General features: G+C 36.5%; 1 protein-coding gene across 2 annotated transcripts in view; it reads right to left on the bottom strand.

The window, feature by feature from the left end:
• The window catches only part of PTPN4 (protein tyrosine phosphatase non-receptor type 4), a 108,896-nt gene that overhangs the window by 36,540 nt on the left and 53,529 nt on the right, over positions 1-18,827 (bottom strand). For both annotated transcript variants that reach the window (XM_058027559.1, XM_058027560.1), the window contains exons 8-13: positions 18,117-18,237; positions 16,958-17,045; positions 16,129-16,217; positions 10,829-10,892; positions 4,625-4,797; positions 906-974 (exon numbers count right to left, since the gene is read on the bottom strand). In XM_058027559.1, the coding sequence (XP_057883542.1) occupies positions 906-974; positions 4,625-4,797; positions 10,829-10,892; positions 16,129-16,217; positions 16,958-17,045; positions 18,117-18,237 (604 nt within the window). The remainder of the gene's footprint in view (positions 1-905; positions 975-4,624; positions 4,798-10,828; positions 10,893-16,128; positions 16,218-16,957; positions 17,046-18,116; positions 18,238-18,827) is intronic.

Below are 18,827 nucleotides of genomic sequence, written 5' to 3'. Positions count from 1 at the left end.
TCCAAAGCAAATTAAATGGAGTAAAAAAGAGTTTTACACAGAAAAAAAATGGTTTTATAAAATCTATTTGTTGAACCAGCATTTCTGCCCCCCAAACCTAGTATGCAGCTATCTATCTTTGGTGGGCTGAGCTAAAACCCAAAGTAGATTCTAATGCATAGAAAAGGGAAAGAAGGGGTGGAGACAGGGAAGGAAATCAAGGCAGAATTCACCAATGCTCTTAGGAACAGTGTCTGCAGGCACTTGGAAAATGGCAGCACTTTGCTGGATTTACTACTAGAAGTTTTCAAGTGTGAATTTCAACTCCGGAGTTCCTTAAGGGGCAAAAAGACATCTCAGATCTTGGTAAAAGTAGAAGCAGAAAAAAAGGACAGGGCTGCCCTCTCTCCCCACAAGGATTCTATTCATGATCAGAGCAAACTGCCAGGTGGATGTAGCAGGTGCTTTACTATGGAAAACACCATCATAATTTCTGAAGAAACAACTAAATTTATGTTTCAAATCTTTTATTGTCATCACAAAACTGCTCAGGAGCCTGGAAGAAAATTAAGTAATATATTCCTGATTAGCCAGCCACTCTGTGACCAAATACCTTCAGAAGCAGCTCACTTTTCATAGTAAAATACCTCACAGAGACTACAGTGGTAAAGCTGCTCTCACAAGTAAGACTCACTGCACTTATTTCTAAAGGAAATACACGTGTACAGTTGCAAGATATTATTACAGACAAAAATACCCATTAACTCAGTATTTTAATGGAATCTTTAAACAGCAGGAGACCATTCTTTGTAATAAAAACAGCACAGAGAGTAATACAGGTAACAACAAACTATGCAGACTGAAGGCTATCCTAAGTGTTTAAAATACATAAATGGGGGAAATATTAAGGAATGTAAACTACTTACCTTGCAAATACCCTGTCTTTATTTGCTCTTTCTTTACCATACTGCACAGATTGCACCTCTGTTCTCCCACTGGAAAGCAAAACAAAATCAAACCACTAAATCCAACATGATTAAATAACAACTTCTTTTTAAAAATTGAACCATCTCAACAAAATGCCTAAATTCTGTTTTCAGTCATGCTCAAGCAATTGCCCTAGCTTCAGTACAGCATAACCTCAGAAAGCATTTGGTAGAAATGTAGGACTTCTTTCCAAATAATTTTAGATGTAACAAAAGCTTTCCCTTTTGTTTGCTTTTTTTAACCAAAGCAATAAGAAATTTCTGCTTGGATCTCTGGGTAACACATAATAATAGTTCCTGTTATAGCCACTGTTAAACATTTACAGCATCTCTTCCATGCTCTTCCTAAACTATTCACTGAATTGCTAGTAACTTAGTTGCTACTTAGTTTAGTAAAATAAGACAAAAAAATTACATGATTAGCACATCAGGATTGTATTCTTCTATGCAACTTGTCAAAACTAAGTTTAGATCTTGGAACTTGCTGACTTTTCATACAAGACCAGATGTCTTGTGTCAAATCAAAGATCCTTAATAATATTTCATCATTTCTCTTCTAGAAAAAAATATCATTTTTGAGTATCTATCAGCACTTAAGAATTGGTGACAAGATACCAGCAACACTCACTCTTGTAGCCACTTCTCCATTAATAACTTCAGAACAAGCACAGAGCCTCCTACAGGGATATTTACATAATGAAAGCAAAGAATCAGCTATTTCCACCTTCATATTACAGAACGAGTGGATGTGTGAAGACCTGAGAAACAGGTCAGCTGCAATCTCATGAAATTCAGTGAAGGGAAATGCAAAGACTTGCAGCTGAGGAGGAATAGCCCCTTGCACAGGCTGAGTGCCAACTGGCTGGAGAGCAGGTTTGCCCAGCACAGGTGAGAGCACATCTGGAATGCCTGGTGGAGTTCCAGAGCTCCACAAGTCAAGCAAAGGGCCACAAACAAAACTGAGGCTCTGCAGCATCTGAGGGATGGGGAAAGGCTGAGGGAGCTGGGACTGCTCAGCCTCAGGAAGAGAAGGCTCAGGAGGACCAAATGCCACAAAGGGAAAGTAAAAACTACAGCCAGATGCTTCTTAAGGGAGTCCAGAGACAGGACAAAAGGCAATGAGCACAAACAGAAATATGAGACATCTTAATCAGGGCAGTCAGCAAGGACAGGGCTACAAAACAACAGCCTCATCACCCACCAAGACAAAAGAAAGTTTTTACTTTAAGATAGTTTAACACTGAACCAGGTTGCTCAGAGATGGTGCAGTTTTCCTTCCTGGAGACATTCAAAACCTGGCTGGATATGCTCCTAGGCAACATGCTACAGTGGACCCTGTTAGAACAGGGCATTGGACTCAACACTGTCCAGAGCTGCCCTCCAACCTCTGCCATGCTGCAAACCCAGGAAATTTCTCTTTCCATACCTGCTGCCAGCAAAATTGCTGGGGTTACACATTTTAAACTCCAACAAGCAGTAAGTTGGCTGTATTTGCCTATATTCCTTTCAAATAATTCTATCATTCTATTTGTCCTTCTATAACTGCTACTAATAACTGATTTAAGGTTTTCAGAGAGTGCTCCTGCTCTTTTTTCTTTTTTCAGCACTGAACCTGATCTACTGTTTTATTGCCCATTTACCCCTCATTGTGAAACACCACCAAAACCTACTGTTGATTTCAGATTTTACTACAAAACTCTGCATCACTGCAGTAGTAAATTCCCTCCAGTGTGAAAAAGGAACCTACTTGTTTTCCATCTGATTAAAAGAGATGCTAATACACAGTAAAACTCCTCATGTTTTTTCACAAGTATTTGGTGAGGAATACTGTAAGAACCACTTTGAAAAACCCAATGGCAGTATAAAGAAGTCACCTTTGCTCACTAACCATCTTCTAGGTCCCCCTTGGAAGCTCTATTTAAAAAACTCCTAAATATTCTTTAACATTTGATGCATAGAAGTATTTTAGACCACTGGAAATAGATTATGTAACAATTCAATAGTTCAAAAATTTCATATCCTCAATTTCTTTCAAAAGTGGAGATAATTCTGTCTAGACTTGTTAGTTCTGTATTTTACTGACTCCTTTTGATCACACAGATGTTGGCTAGAAGTCTCTAGTCCAATCTCCTGCTGACACCAGGTCATCTCTGGCCATGGCTTTGTCTGGCTGACTTTTGAAAGCCTCCTCTAACAAAGAACCCACAGCCAGTCCAGGTAACTTGTTCTGGCAACACAGCTCTAAAAAAAACCAAACACTTTGCCTCATGTCCATCCAGGATTTTCATGGTGAAATCTCACCTGCCTCTTACCAGCCCCTTGGGTCCATCAGTACTGACATCACCCTTGAAGTAGCTTTAGCATTGCTGCTGAATTCCCCCTTTGCTTCCTCTTCACCAGATTAAACAAGCCTAGAGCCCTCAACCTCTCTTTGTGGGCCATGTTATTCCTGTTACACTGCCTCTCAACAAGCTCTCAAACCACTTGCAGAAATTCCAGCCTTTTTGCTGTTCCAGCAACTTTAATGACCTTCCTCGTTTTTATGCAGTTTTCCTTTTCATCTTATGTTAACTTAAGTTGGATGTCATCATCAAAGAGCTGTAATAGTAACCACAATGATTCAGATTCAAAATCTTTACAGAAATGAAAAAGCTTCCTGAAATTCTCTACAGCAACATTGAGTCAAGTCTGAATGTTCAGATCATAGAGTGCTGTTTCTCAAATGGGTACTGTGAATGCTGGTCAAAAACAGATGCTATAAACAGTTAGCCACTGAATTACTTTCCTCTTTATACATTTATGCGATTCACAAGTGTGACAGAAATAGCCTGTTATTCTGTTTTCTAGCTTTTCATCATGTCCCTTTGTACGTCACAGACACTACTGCCATTCTAGATGGATGATTAGTAGCAGCTCTGTTATTCTCTGTTTCAGGCATGATTTAAACCACTGGCATTCTGCATTACTTGCAGAGACAGTTAATTCAGTCACTGAACAGAAATTTTTTCTTTTAAATAAAAAAGTATAAACCAGCAAAACCCAAAACCACCCACTCCAGCATTACAGGGATTATAGTTACTCCACATTCATTCTGTGCACCTCCAAGCTTTTTGCCTGTAATTTTAAGTTCATCCTTAAAGGTTATGGATTTAATTTCCTCCTCATTTTCTAAAGTTCTGGGTTTGATACAGAACATGTATGTCCTTTGTTTTCACCTAATTCCTATTTGTATACATGTAGATAAGTGAGCTTTACTTGTACAAACTTCTTTTCAGTGATTTCTATTTGGTATTTATTTAGGTCTGTTTTGTTGCTATTGCTGCATGCAGTACCTGAGACTCAACAGTTTTCAAAAAGACCAGGTCAAAGACTTTGAAATTTTGAGACAACATTTTTAAGATAAACATAACCCAGCAGGAAAACAGGCCAAGAAATGCTGCCTGGGAGACAATCTCAGAGCACTAGTGCAACAATGACCATTAATAATGTAATAATTGTATTTTCAAGCTATCTTAAAAAATTTGAAACTCAGGCCAACAGGGAAGGGGAACAGTTGCAGGATTTAAAACCTACTTGAATTACATCTGAATATAGATTCTAGATCATTCCCCGAGCTCACTACTCATATTTTCTCCCATATATTTTAAATCAGCACTTACCAGTACCGGAACTTGGAACCCAAAGTGAAATAATGTGCAAAAAAGTTCTTCTGAGGCGGGAGGGGTCTGTCCAAACGGAAGAACGTGTGATGCTCCACACAAGCTTTCCACAAATTCTTACATGCTCGGTAATTCACCATGTTGAATCCCAGTAATGTTTCCCTAGATTCATGCTAAAAAATGAGAAAAATGTATTTCACATAAGAATTATTTAAAGTTCTTTTTGAAAGTAAGAAATATTGTTGGCTTTGGGTAATTTTTTTTAATAATGCTTTTTTGAAGTAGGACTTTAATTTTCTATTAACTTTATATGTAACAAACCCTTTTGAAATGCCTTTACAATTTCTAGAAAGAATTCTTTTTGTTCCCCTGAGTTATTTTTGTTTTAAAAACAGCCTGCTCAAAGGTTAACAGTCTGTTTAGTTATATAGAAACAAGTCTAAAAGGTATGACCCAAACAACATGGAAAGAATTCCATGATTTGGGAGCTCAAAGACAATGTGCCTCTCTGTTCAAAACTACAGCTAAAATGAGTAATTGTCATGAACACATGGCAGTTGAAGATTGGGAACAGGTATTGATCTCAAGAATAAATGACAGTTTCTACTTCTAAATGATTGACTAGATTCCTGGGAAATGCAAAAAGTAAAATGGGAAAGCAAGCCAAGCTGTTCTGCCTGTTGAGAGAGCTTGATAACAACCTCTGTAGGTCCAGAAGTATCAGCAGCACTTTTCTTTCTCTTCACAGTACTAAATTCTCCCCAACATTTTGCACATCTTAACTGATTTAACTTAGCAGTAAAGTCCTTTTCCAAGTTAAGCTTTTGTTGGTCTGCTCATCTTCAGATCTGCTGAGAAACCAAGGCACAGAGACCTGCAATTCTTCCCCCAGTGTTGTATTCAGGAATAAGAATGACACTATTTTCAGCCACCGGACAAATTTGGAGCAAAATAAAATAAATTTAAAACAAACAGCAAATTCTAACTCCTTATTGATGAAATTTAAGAAATTATATTCAAGAAACAAAATCCTGATATTTTAATTCAATTACAAAGATTACTTATATTTGTTTTTAATTTCCAAGTATTGCCAACTGTTCCCCGTATTTTCTAGACATGAGAACAGAATGATTTAAAAATCAGAAATCAGAAATAAGATAACAGAAATTAAACCCATTATAACCTATGCAGTTATAAAAGGCTTTATCAACAACCTAAAGGTCAAACAATATAAACAAGGTAGATTACTATTCTGCAAGAGAGCAACTATGTATAATTATGGACTGCCTTCACCTGGATCCAGTAAAGGATGAAACAGCTAAAATTTTAGATTCTATCAACAAGTAATCATGATGTAGCAAATTTTCATGTTCTGTCAGCCTTTTAAACAGTTGGAAAAGAAAATCTGACAAGTTACATGAGCTGGTGATCATGCATTTAATGTCATTCAAAGTATTATAATTATGGGTTGGGGAAAAAAAACATAACCTGCTGTTTCCCCTAGTTTGTATTCCAGAAACGAGCTGATCTGAATCTCATTCCACCATCTGATCAGTAGATCAGACATGAAGCATGAAGGAGGAGCTGGTATGGCAGGATGAGAAGGAGCTGCAGCAAGATCAACTTAATTGTAATGCAAGACAGCACTTTCACAGGAACTTGGTGTGCTAGAGCTTTAAAGGTACCTTAACAATAGTTCTATTCACAGCTTTTAAAGCTTTCATTGCAGTGCGGGGAGAACTGATTCTCAAACCCTACCCTTCATCTCAATTACAGCTAGGAAACATTGTTTAGGATAAAGAATAATATATGATATTGGCTCCTAAGTGCACTCATCCCTCCCCTATTCACCCCTGAAGGTTTTGTTATATTCCAGTGTAACTTGGGCACTTGAATTTCATCTTAGCTGATGATTCTGGGGTGCAGGGTCTGGTTCTACTGCTGGATTTAGAGAAAGGCTGCCCCTGTATTCCTTGGAAACAGCAGGCTTGAACCAATGTGGGCTCAGCACAGGACCCCAGGCTGACATTTGCAATATCCATGGTAGTTCAGCTGAAAACACATAAAGTAACAGGACAGTTCTACTGCAGCCCTGCAGCCCAAGGAATGCCTTTACGGCACAAGGCTCCAGCAAGATGCAGCATGCTCTATGGTCTGATAATGACATGCAGGCATTTCAGGGAGTTATGTCTGCTGTGTTAGACAGTGTCAGAGACTCACAGCAGGATTCTGCTCCAAAATTATTATCTTACTAATTATGTCTGTGGTTTTTATTAAAGAGAGGAAAACAGTCTGCTTGCCATGGAGAGGAAGAGTGAAGCAGCTGGGATGCAATACTGGTAATGAAGATCTGGGCCCCAGCACAAAACTACAGTAAGACAAACAGAGGAGAGAGTGAAGTCCAAGTCATCTTTGTGATTCCTGTTACTAAAAACGCAAACTCAACAAAAAAGCAGCCTGGATGTTGGTGCTCCTCTCACACAGAACAGCTCAGTATTTGAATCAGCACCTTGAGTGGGGCCATTCATTCAAACCCACCTTTGCCTGCTTTGAAACAGTGACTCCAGAGCACTGCTCCAATCTCTTGCTGCTCAGGAAAGAAACTGGGTTGAAAAATCTACTCTCTTACTTTGGCTAACCAAGGAAAAATCCCAGGGGAAAAAATAGCAGAAATTCCCTACCCTATCTTAGAGAGACAGAGTTGTGCTTTATAAATTAGGCAGCAATCAGGTAGGCATCTAATGAATGCTAGTGCTACTTCAGATCTAGTATGTACTTGGGCAGATAAGCCCATGCACCACCTTGTGATTTCAGACCAAGTTCTTTCTAAAAGTCAGTCAAAAAAAGTCAAACAAAATTCAAAGCACAAACTTCATATACATAACCTATAATTAAAAAAAATAAAATCAATTATTTTGGCCACTCACTGAAACAAGGTTTCAGTTATGGCCATAAACCTATAATATTGTTTCGTTCCTGACTCAGGTAATTTTTCAATGGACATTTGCCTTCTTGAAGAGCAAAAGAAAATGTTGAACAGCTTCTTTGGCTGTCAAAGAGTCAATATCACAAAAACATGCTGGATGGCATTAAGAGCTTGATGCTGGGTATTGATATTACTGCAGCCAAGGGTGCAACTAAATACAACCAGAGAAGTTTAGGGAAACATCTAGAAAAACGAAACTATTGAATTATTCTTAAGCAGCTTCAAAGCATGTAAGGGAAGCAGCACATAGAGCAGGGAGAAGAAAGTAAGGTACGATGGAAAAAAATGCTATTGAAGTAATGGCTTAAGAGGCTTCTAATGCTGGATGAAGAAGTCCCACATATAACATAGTTTTCCCCCACAAAACCATAAAAAAACAATGGGGAAAAAACCTACTCCAGTGGAAATATGCTCCAGCCATATGATTGTCAGAATATTCCACCAGCTTCCACTCAAGATTGTATTATACTAGCACTGGAAAATGACTGTGACATTCAACTGCTTCATCTCCCTTCATTTAAGTGATTTATTTAAACACTGATATAATCTAATGAAAGTAGGCAAATAATTCTTTACTTATGTTGCTGCCTTTAAGCTATGCCAAGTCAGCAAACAAATTTAATAGGCGATTATGAGATAAGGCACTTGCACTTTTGAGGACAGTTGCAATTAAAAGCTCTCAACACTTATTAGCAGTATTTGAAAAATATCTTTTTAGAATCATATAAAAGTGTATGAAACGCAGTTGGGAAAAAATAAAACCAGTGGAAAATTCCTTTCCCAAGTCCACTAACTTCATGTTCTACAGCATCTCAGCTCTGCATTCAAATAAATGCAGTTTCTCAGATGTACAATTTGTTATATATTTATACACCAGTTTGAAACACATCATCAGCATACCATGAATGTATTTCCCCTGCCATATCGTAAATAGGTGATTTAAAATATGCACTCAAAGCACTAGACCAGAGATATTTTACATACCAAATGTGCAATCACTGAGTCACTTCACCTAGTTTCTGCTGCCTAAAGAGAGTCATTTAGGCTCCCTTTATTGTTAATGGGAGAGAAAACAAAAGCAGAAGGAAAAATATACCACCAGAGAACAACTTAATCCATCCTAAAACATACTTCCTGTTCAGGCAAGATGTTTCAGCCTTTGCATGTGATTATTACAGAAGAAATGTAATGATGAGCTTTGGTGAGCCAACTATCATGAATCAGAGAATATGTTCTTTTAACCTAACTGAAGCTGAATATAGGTGAGATGAATCTTATCCTATTAATCTAGCCAGGGAAAGTAACTCTGGAAACAATAATTTTAATATTAGCTGTGATTAAAAAATTAGTTTAAGTATGACTTCTTTGGAAGCCAAATTTGAGCTTTGATCTTAAAATATTCATGATTTGGAATAAATGAAAATAAAGTTCTTGCCACCAGTTTTCATCTGATATACAGAGTTTAAAGAAAAACACTACAAGACTTTTTAATTTGTCGGCTTGGATAAGATGTCTCAGATGAGAAATTACATTAATTATATAAACTACATTCTCATGCAAGTAATAATATGTGGAGTATTAAAAAGCAAGAGAGAACTAAGATGAGAAAGCTATCTTGGTATTACCTTCTATTATAAGCAGGTTTCTTGTCTGCAGAAAATAGAGGAAATACTCAAGTACACAGTACCAATCCTATTTTATATCTAGGTATCTTAATCTTCAGGGTCCTGAACTCTGCTACCACAGCCTTTTCATCAAGTTCTAATTTAGGAAACAATTAAGTCCATAATAATTGCAGTCCATAATTTCTGAATTCCAAAAAAACCCCAAACTCTCACCTCACATGCAAATACAACTTTTCTGCAACTGTAAAGGCAGTTACACACACTGGTATCATGACAAAATTTGACCTCAGCCTGCCTTTGAGAAGAAACCTTAGCTCCAGTGGGGTTTTACAAAAATGCTGTGTCATCCCAATAAAACATTCCTCCTCCACCTTTTTTGTATCACTACTTTTCTCCTCATGTTGCATGATGTCTGCTCATATTGACAGACCTGCTCACTTCATGATTGTGAAGGATCTGCTTTTAAGATGCACCTGTTGATACTCCTTTTAAGATACTCCTGTTTTCAGCACTACTAGCAGTCACCAGACATGGGCCTCACCTGACAGAACAGGTGTTTCTCTTCTTTAACCACATTGTCTCGAAACCTGGAACAGCCTTACAGTATTCAAGATGCATTTCTGCCTATCTTTTATATCTAGTCTGTAACTCTGCATTTCAGGTCTTCAAATCACAGAATCCTAGAACATTAAGGGTTGGAAGAGATCTTAAAGATCATCCAATCCCAACCCACCTCCCACCAGACCAGGTCGTTCAACCTGGCCTTGAACAGTGCCAGGGCATCCACAACCTGCTCCAGTGTCTCACAGTCCTCACAGTAAAGCCTTTCAGATGTAAGAATTGCAATAATCTGACAGGTTAATCACATACTCATATTTTTAATAAATTCCTCCATCTTTCCCCAGTGCTGTGTCTGTGATGGAAGCTCATCTCTCAGGGGCACAGAACAATCAATTTCGTGCTGAATTAAATGCTCAGTGGTCCTGTGCTGCTTCATGGGGTAGCAAACACACAACTCAAGCAGTGAAACATTCAGCTCCAACCCTTCGCACAAGAAATTCAGAAGTAGGCATAAAAATATACTATATGTATATAAAATAAAAATATACTATATGTAATTTCAAACTACAAAGGAATTCTTATCTCCTCTGTTAAAATATAAGTAATAAAGTCATCATGTATTACAAATCTGAATAATACAAATCAACATGTTTATCAAACATTAATTTACAAGCATATATACAACTGAAGCAGCACTAAGCACTACCTTTACGTTGAGTCTGGTTTTTCATTAAATTTAAATATAATATTGATTTACCTTCAACCTTTTCCACATCTTACACAAACAAGTTAAATTTCCTTCATACAAATGTAAAACTAGAAGTATCTAAAATATAAGGCAAATCAAATGAAAAAGAAAACTTATAAAGCATTGTAATGGTCTATTTGAAACATAAAAGAGCCAGAACGTTGGTGAAACTGGACTTTTAATTGCAGAAAAAACAAATAATCAGCATAGTATCAGTAGTATAATGCAGACAGGCAGTAGAAGAAATGTCATTGCTTTCAGATCAAATCTAAGACAGTACTCACCAGTTCTTTCCTAAGTTGAATAAAAAACTGCTTGCACTTAAAAGAAATTTTTACAATCTTCAACCTAAATGAAAAACAAAACCACAATATTAAAACATTTCATATCCTGAATTATGGTTAGAGGCTTAAATACACCTACTGAAAATATACTTTCTAGAGAGAACATATTTCCCTTCCATGGACAAAAAAATAAGGTATCAAAGATTATATAAAATAGTTTGTACAATTTGAAATTTATGAGCTGTATCTTTATGTTATCCACCAAATTAACTTGTTTACATCCCAAACCCAAGGCAGTTGCTAATTTTGGTATCTTTTGCCCATTCCAAAGCCCAAAGAGCTTTTCTATCCTCAGGTCATTCCAGGCAGATGTTCTCTTTTCTCAGGCTGCTTTCATTATCCCTTAGAATATGAAAAAAATCCTTTGAACTTCACCTGATCCCTGAAAAACATTCTTTCTCTATGTTCTTACATGTCTTTAAATATTACCAGAACTTGTTTTAGTAAAATAGTTAAGATAAGATGTAAGCACAGAGATAGGACTCACAACCCAAAAAAAAATGATTACATTATTAGGAGGAAAAAACATTTAAATAACACATGAAAGGGAAAAATCTGCCTACAGACATGTTCACCTTCCAGGTTATTTATAAACATATAAAATACTGACACTAACTGCAGACTGTTTTGGATGGTCACTCTGATAGTAGCTACACAAAATGGGAAAAGACTGGCTGTATTTTCATCACATCTAATGACACACTTCTTCAAAGAAATGTAATATGAGGATAGTCAATATATTTTATTAAATATACAGGAGTATCACTTTGGTCAAGTAAAAAAGTGAGGTTCAAACTGTAAAAAGAAAAACATAATAACTTTTTTTACTTGAAAAATGAACAACTGATAAAATACTGCAAACTGACTGGAATTACTACTTGCATATTTATCACTTGCTGAATAAAAACCCCTTTAGACCAGGCAGGATGAGAAGCAAAACATTAACAGATACCTAAGTTGGATATCTATATATAGAAATTATCTTGTTAACTAAATCAAATAAAGACATTTTTCTCCAGGGGATTATTCAGAGGAGCAACCTATGTGGGATGTCCTCATTTGTGGGAGTCTTTATCTGCAGTAACATAAAGACACTCCATGAATATTAGTGTTTAAATTATGGTTATTTACATATTTTCCCGTTTCTTTTTTCTTTCCCAGCCCTGCCATTAGTTTAACAGTTAACAATAAAAACATTTTTTTAAAAAAAAGCAGCAGCAAAAACTGTCCTATTTGTTAGTTGGGTTTTTTTTAATTCTTAACAGATTCTTGCTATTGGAGTTAGTTTCTCAAGGATTTGACACTTAAAGGTGAGTTATATCTTATCTACTGAAATCACATTATTCCCCTGGCAATGCACCAATCTTCTTAGAACCTCCTGTGACAAAAACCTGCTTAAGGATAATGTAGGATGGGTCATATGTTTGCTGGATTGGACATACACTAGTGATTATAAACAGTCTGACTGTGGGAAAAACAGAAAAAAAATTAGACTATTTAGGCTGCAGCTAATCAACAAGTGTGTTATTACTAATTTTTCTAACACTTTGGTGTACAGGGCAATTAAAAGAACATTTTAATATATACCTTTTCTAAAAATTAAGCCCCATACACTTTGCATACACATATCAGATTTAGTTAGCAATTATTCCATTTATAAAAACTATCTCTCACTCTTTGGGGTTTCCTCTTCTGCTAAAGAAATTACTACCCTTGGTAATTTACAAACTCAAGGAGAATAATACATACAGGGTCTATTGTCATCCTATAATTTAGGCTTACAGAGTGAGGTCAGCTGACTTTTAAGCCTGAAACCATTTGGAACAGACTCAAAGCTGTAACATTAGCCAATAAGGTCTAACTCAACTCAAAAGAGCCACCATTCAAATACAAAGAAATGACTCAGCAAAGCTGATTCCCAGCTATTTCAAAAAAAATACAGCAGATGAGAGAGTTCCTATGCAGTGCTAATCTCCTGCTAGGCACTGAATGAGCATATCCATACTGAGCCCAAGGAAAAGGCATCCTGTCTATGCTTCCTCTCTCTGACTGTTGGCAATGCTGGATAGAAAAAGAAAAGCATAAGAACAGGCAGGCATCAATATTATTTTCCTGGTATGATTTCCCATCTACAGTCACCTCAGACATCCTAAATAATAAAATATATCTTTTTTAATGAAGAGAAATTTGAAATCCTAGTCTAAAATGTAGATTGTCCTCGAACATGTGGAAGGAATCTCCTGATACCAAGCCCTGGTTCTCACAAAGGCTTTGCCACCCCAGCCCTTGGGAGGTGATAAGGCAGGACATGAGCAATCCAGCAAATTTCTTGAGCAAGACCTCTTGGAGACAGGTTCTGAACGAGTCACCCAGAGAAGATGCTCCTGGCAGCCAACTCACAAACAAGAAAGGATTGTCCAGATTTAGTAGCCAAAGACAAAAAGGCCTCCAGCAGCTGGGAGATGGTGAAGCTAAAGATCTGAAAGGAAGGGGAAGGATGCAGAAGACTAAACCATGGGTTCAGGAGAGGGAACTCCAGTTTGTTCAGAGCTCTGGTGGGCAAAATCCCACAGAAGCTGCCTTTGGTCACAGGAACAGGCAGTCAGTTTTAAAGGACAATCTTCTCAATCCAGAACAATCCTGATGTGCTAGAAAATATGCAAGCATGAAAAGAAGCCAGCCAAGATGCCCTCAGAACTGCTGATTTGGCTCAAAAACAAGAAGAAGTGCACAAGATGTGTAAGCAGGATCAGAAGACCAAGGAAGAACACAGTACCACCTAATCATTGAGGGGTAAAACCAGGAGACCCACAGCACAACTGCAGTTGCAACTGGCACTGGATGCAAAAGGCATCACAGCTTTCCAGAGATAGAACCACAAACAACAGGCTAAGGAAAGCACGTTTCCAACTGCTGAACAGGTGGTCTAGTAACACAGGAAAGGCTGACCTACTCCATGGTCTGCTCCTTTGGTCTTCAATCTCCTTGGATTCCCAGGTCTCAGTGCCTGGTAGCAAAGTTTAGGGAAAGGAAGAATTACATACAATACAGGAAGATCAAGTTAGGACACATGGATAAAAGGCAGTGTCCTTTGTTTTCCTCTGTTCCACACTTGTCTTCCTCCTGTTTAATTTCTCCCCATGATCAAAAGGTTCATAAAAAGCAATTTAGATACAATATCAAATTTGAGAGTGAGAGGGCAATGACATTTTACTTGAGTCTTCTCTAAGCAATACAGTTAAATATTTCCTCCCATGTACATGCACTTCTATCCTCTCACTTGTCTCAAAACTCAGGAGTACTGAAAAACAGCTATTCAAATATCTACTATACCTATAAAGCACTGCATAGCTCCAGCTGCATAGGAGCAAGAGTAAGTGGTAGCAAAAAGAAGTAGTATCAGTACTAGTGGCACAAAAGCAGCAGCATGATTATGGATAGAAAGAAAGAGTAATATGTCTATTATTGAGCTATATTGTGGAAATTGGTATTTCAGATTATTACTCCTAGCAAAAGAAAGCCTCTAACAGGGTGAAATGGGGAAGGGTGGTTCTTTTTTATTTTTTTTGGTAAAGACCAATTATGTTGTAACTGTAGTTTTCACAGCAAGAAATTAATATCCCTGGTGTCAGCTGATATGGTTGAATACAAAGAAGAACTGTTTAGGTAATTACACACACAAAAAAAACCACACTAAGAGAATTTAGATCAGCATCCCTGGTGGCATGCAAACAATATGAAGCAGAACTCAGAGAAACCTCCAACTTCCATTAGTGACGTGTAGCTTAATTATGACTTAGATTGTATGTACTCAGTAATTTACCAGTGTGATTTACAGAACCTAGTTCTACTATTGCTGTTTTCCCAAAAATAACAGTAAAATCAGTAATTTCCCAAAAATAGCAGTAAAATTACACTGAAATAAAACCTTCCTGATTATTACAGCATTCCATTTGTAAAGCAGCCTTAGCCCAGAAATAGCTCCAACATCTCTAAACTCTCACCACATGAAGGATTTCTTTCCTGGAATATGTTACTACTATAAGGGCAGGTCTGACTGACTGGTACAGTAGTTTCAGGTTTATCATTGCAAGTTCCAGTTTTAATTTAGCCAATAACCATGAAGATTGGAAATTTAAATGCTTTGTAATTGTCTCAGTCTTACTTTTCTTCAAAGGCATACAGGTAAAATGTTCACCACATTCAGTTGTACTGGCTGCAGATAACACTTTGATATAGCTTCATTTTTTCTTTCTCTGCAAAAATCAACTTAAATTCAACCAATGACACTGTTTCTCAGCTTGATAAACACAAAATATATAACTTCCCACAATAAACCTTGAGACTAAGCCTAGCACAGAAAACCAGAATATCTCAGAAATTCACTGGGTTACAGAAAAGATCAAACACACATCAGCAGCAAACAAAAATGCAAAATCAGTAGCAAATGAACAGTTCTGATAATTTCTCCTGAACTAACAGCTTTTGTGCCTGGTGAACTAATATCTTCTATGATAATCTTATATGACTGACTTCACCCACTCAGAATGCAGCTATAGCAACTCAGCAACACAAGTAATAAGGCTGTCAAAGTGAGCTCCAAACCAGCAAAGGAAACCAAGGGAAGGTTACTTCTGCAGGAACTAAGAAAGGCATTTCCAGAAAGGTGACATAACTTCTGCAGAGCACCACAGAGGTTATAGAGTACTTCTAAAGAATTTAGAGATTAAAAGATTTACTGCAGTAAATGCACTTTTTGGATAATATAATGAAAATGGTTATTTATAAATGAAGAGATGACAACATCCTAAATGCTCCACCTCAGTTATTCACAAGTATCACAACTACATTAAATTTCAAGCACACAGTACAATTAATTTAAAGGTCACAAAACAGGTAAAAGCAGTCAATATCTAGTTAATATTTTTCAATTCACCTGTCTCTTTAAAGACTGTAAGCTAGCCCACCACACTGGCCCTGGCTATATAGTTAAAGTATGCTTGCAAACTCCTGAAGAAAAAGAGTATTGAAATTCATTACAGTTTCATTAGAGTTTCAAAGTTGTTTAACAGCACAACATGCAGACCAGGACAAACCCCTCCCCACCCCACACAAAATTCCCCATGGCACGTGACATAAATAATTTCAACGTGATACAAAACAACATAAATTTCAGTCTTTTTAAGAGTGGTAAAAATATTTTGAAATAGCAGATAAAAACATTAAACAGCTGTCCTTACCACTGAAAGGTGTTAATTCGTACACGGTTCTTAAAAATTAGTATTCCACCTGACATCACTCCAATCATGATTTCATTGTTACTCTGATCCTTTAAAATAAAGAAAATTATTTGAAGAACATTATAAATATCTTTTCAAACCTCATATATATTCATTCTCATCTCTGTCTAAATACACAAAATAATGTGAAAGGAAATGTGTTTTAATAAGACAAATAAGAAATTAAATTATTCCCTCCTCTTTAGGACAAACCCGAATGTTTGCTGAGTTCCTTATAAGCTACCACAAATTTTAATTTCTAAAGTTAGATCTTCTGTCTTTCACCTACTTTGATGAAATAAATACAAGGGCATTCTGGTTTATTAAGAATAGCAGCAGTAATAGACTGGCTTGGCATTTGCTACCAGCAACCAGCAACTTTAATTCCTACCTGAAAGGAAACTGCAATCTCAGAACACAGAGAAGAGAGATTCTAAAACAAACAATATTGCAAGCATATTTAAGTAGCACTTTTTTTTCGAAATATGTTTGCACTCTAATCAAGCACCTGCTATGGAACTCTCAATATGGCATTCAAGGCAACAAAGCTCAACTTGATTAACACACAGATAACTAAGCACAAATAGGAGCAAAGAAATGCCCTCTCTATAGTGAAACAGTGGATATTCAATCAGTAAATCCCAGTAAGGCACCTAACATATAATACTTTTTTCTCTTATTTTCTCTTGTAAGCAAAAGCCAGGAAGGCTCACAAAAAGAAAAGTGTATTTTCCCATAAATCTCAGAGGAATACATTTTTACATGGCAACACTAGTTCACCCAAACTTACCCTTGCATAGTGCAATTCAACTCCATAAAGTTCTAAGGTACGTGCTGTATTGAGATAATTGAACTCTGCTTCTGCAGGAGACAACCCTCTGAAAGAAAGCAGCTAAATCAAAAATGTTCTGACAAAACCTCCCACATCAGGCTCCCCAGGTGAGTGCAGACAGAAAATCTGCATTCATTTTACTACTTCTATCCCCACCCTGAAATCTGAATTTCCTTTCTTATGATAAACAGACTGTAACTCAAAAATTTTAACAGAAAAGTATTTATGTTTCCAAAGGTACAGAAGCCTTGACAAGAGCTCACAACATATTTTATTTTAATATACTTCATCATTTAAATGTTTGTGGAGCCCCAGAATCTGGAAATTAGTTTTACAGTTCTGTATTTGCAATTGGTAATTTAAACTACCATCAACTCATTCAAATGTCTTTAACATAGCTAAGAAAAATTTTTAAGCCTTTATCTGAAATAAATGCTGTTTTTTACTTCTGTACTTTTGAAAGCAAAAATGACCTGATCAAGCAAATGTTTTATAAATATGGCTTACATTTTGTTACATTTAACTAACAAAAGGCACTTAAGTTCTAAAATAGGAAGGAACCATCACTGGAAAGTACCACAATGTTACATACTGAAAAAAAATATTTTCCATTGCTTCATTGCCTTTTCCTCTTTTTGAAAGGTCAGAGACTCGTGTACAGGAAAGAGCAGATATTGAAGAAAAGGACTTTGTTACTTCTAAAGCAACTCTTTTACTGGAAAGAGCATCATGACAACAAAGCCCTTATGCTCAGAACAATCCCAAAGACTGAAAAAAAATCTTAAAGAAAATGTATCTGCCCAAGTTAATATACAACATAATACGCACAAATACTGTTTTCAGAGAACCTTTAACTTAACATGTTCATTATTTCACTAATTTAGATATTCATATTTTGTATAGACCATCAATGGTATTTACTATACAGGTATTTAGTCTAGAAAAAGAAAAAAATCACATTATCTTAAAAGAAACAACCAAAACCAACCAACCAACAAACCCAACAACCCACCCACCCCAAAACCTTTAAGAAAAACCACTATTTTGTTTTGTATAATAGCACAGCATCAGCAGTCAGGATTTGACAAAGTCAGTATCTTCTGATGTAAATCCTTACATGTGCTGCTGATGTAATTTTGCTATTTCTTTTTCAAAGTCTTGAGGCTGGCTAGGGATGAAAGAATATTCTGAGAGGTAGCCTGGCAAGTTTTCTGAATGGTTGTAGTCTCCCAGCTCGGCTAAAATATTAAAAAGAGAGGTTATTGTTTATCACTGATGTATTTGGCATTGTGCAATGCCCCCAAATTCACATGAGTCTGCTCCCACATAATTTATGATCCACAGCAAAGAAAAATAGAGAAGACATTTGGACTCCCATTTTCCCTTTTGAATAAACAGTCACATTCTCAGAGAATATCATCGAGATTATTTGGAGAGAGCTTTGATTATGCACTTATGAAGGAAGTTCATAAAGTGTTTAATTTTTAACAGACAAATTAATCCATAAATGCTGTCATTACAGCTAGCACTAAGTAGGATATATATATATAGGAAAGCATTCAATTTTCTCTTACTATTTTACTTTTGCTGGTTTTCATGTGATTACACAATTTTATTCTTTTAACACTACAACTGCTATTTCGTTATGAAGATCTGCAAAGTCCAGCTACTCATTCTGCACCAAAATATATTCAGAAGCATTTGAAAAATATTTTTTGTACATTCATTTGTATGTATGAAACAAAGTACACATACATACACCTACATTGAAACTGTTCTACTTGAAACTACTAAAAAGTGTGTTTACATAACTTGTAACACTTTCCTA

Source organism: Melospiza georgiana, chromosome 7 (genome assembly GCF_028018845.1).
Source record: "Melospiza georgiana isolate bMelGeo1 chromosome 7, bMelGeo1.pri, whole genome shotgun sequence".
NCBI classification, from domain to species: Eukaryota; Metazoa; Chordata; class Aves; order Passeriformes; family Passerellidae; genus Melospiza; species Melospiza georgiana.
The sequence above is the reverse complement of the archived record's forward strand: the minus strand, read 5'-3'. Positions and strand labels throughout refer to the sequence as shown.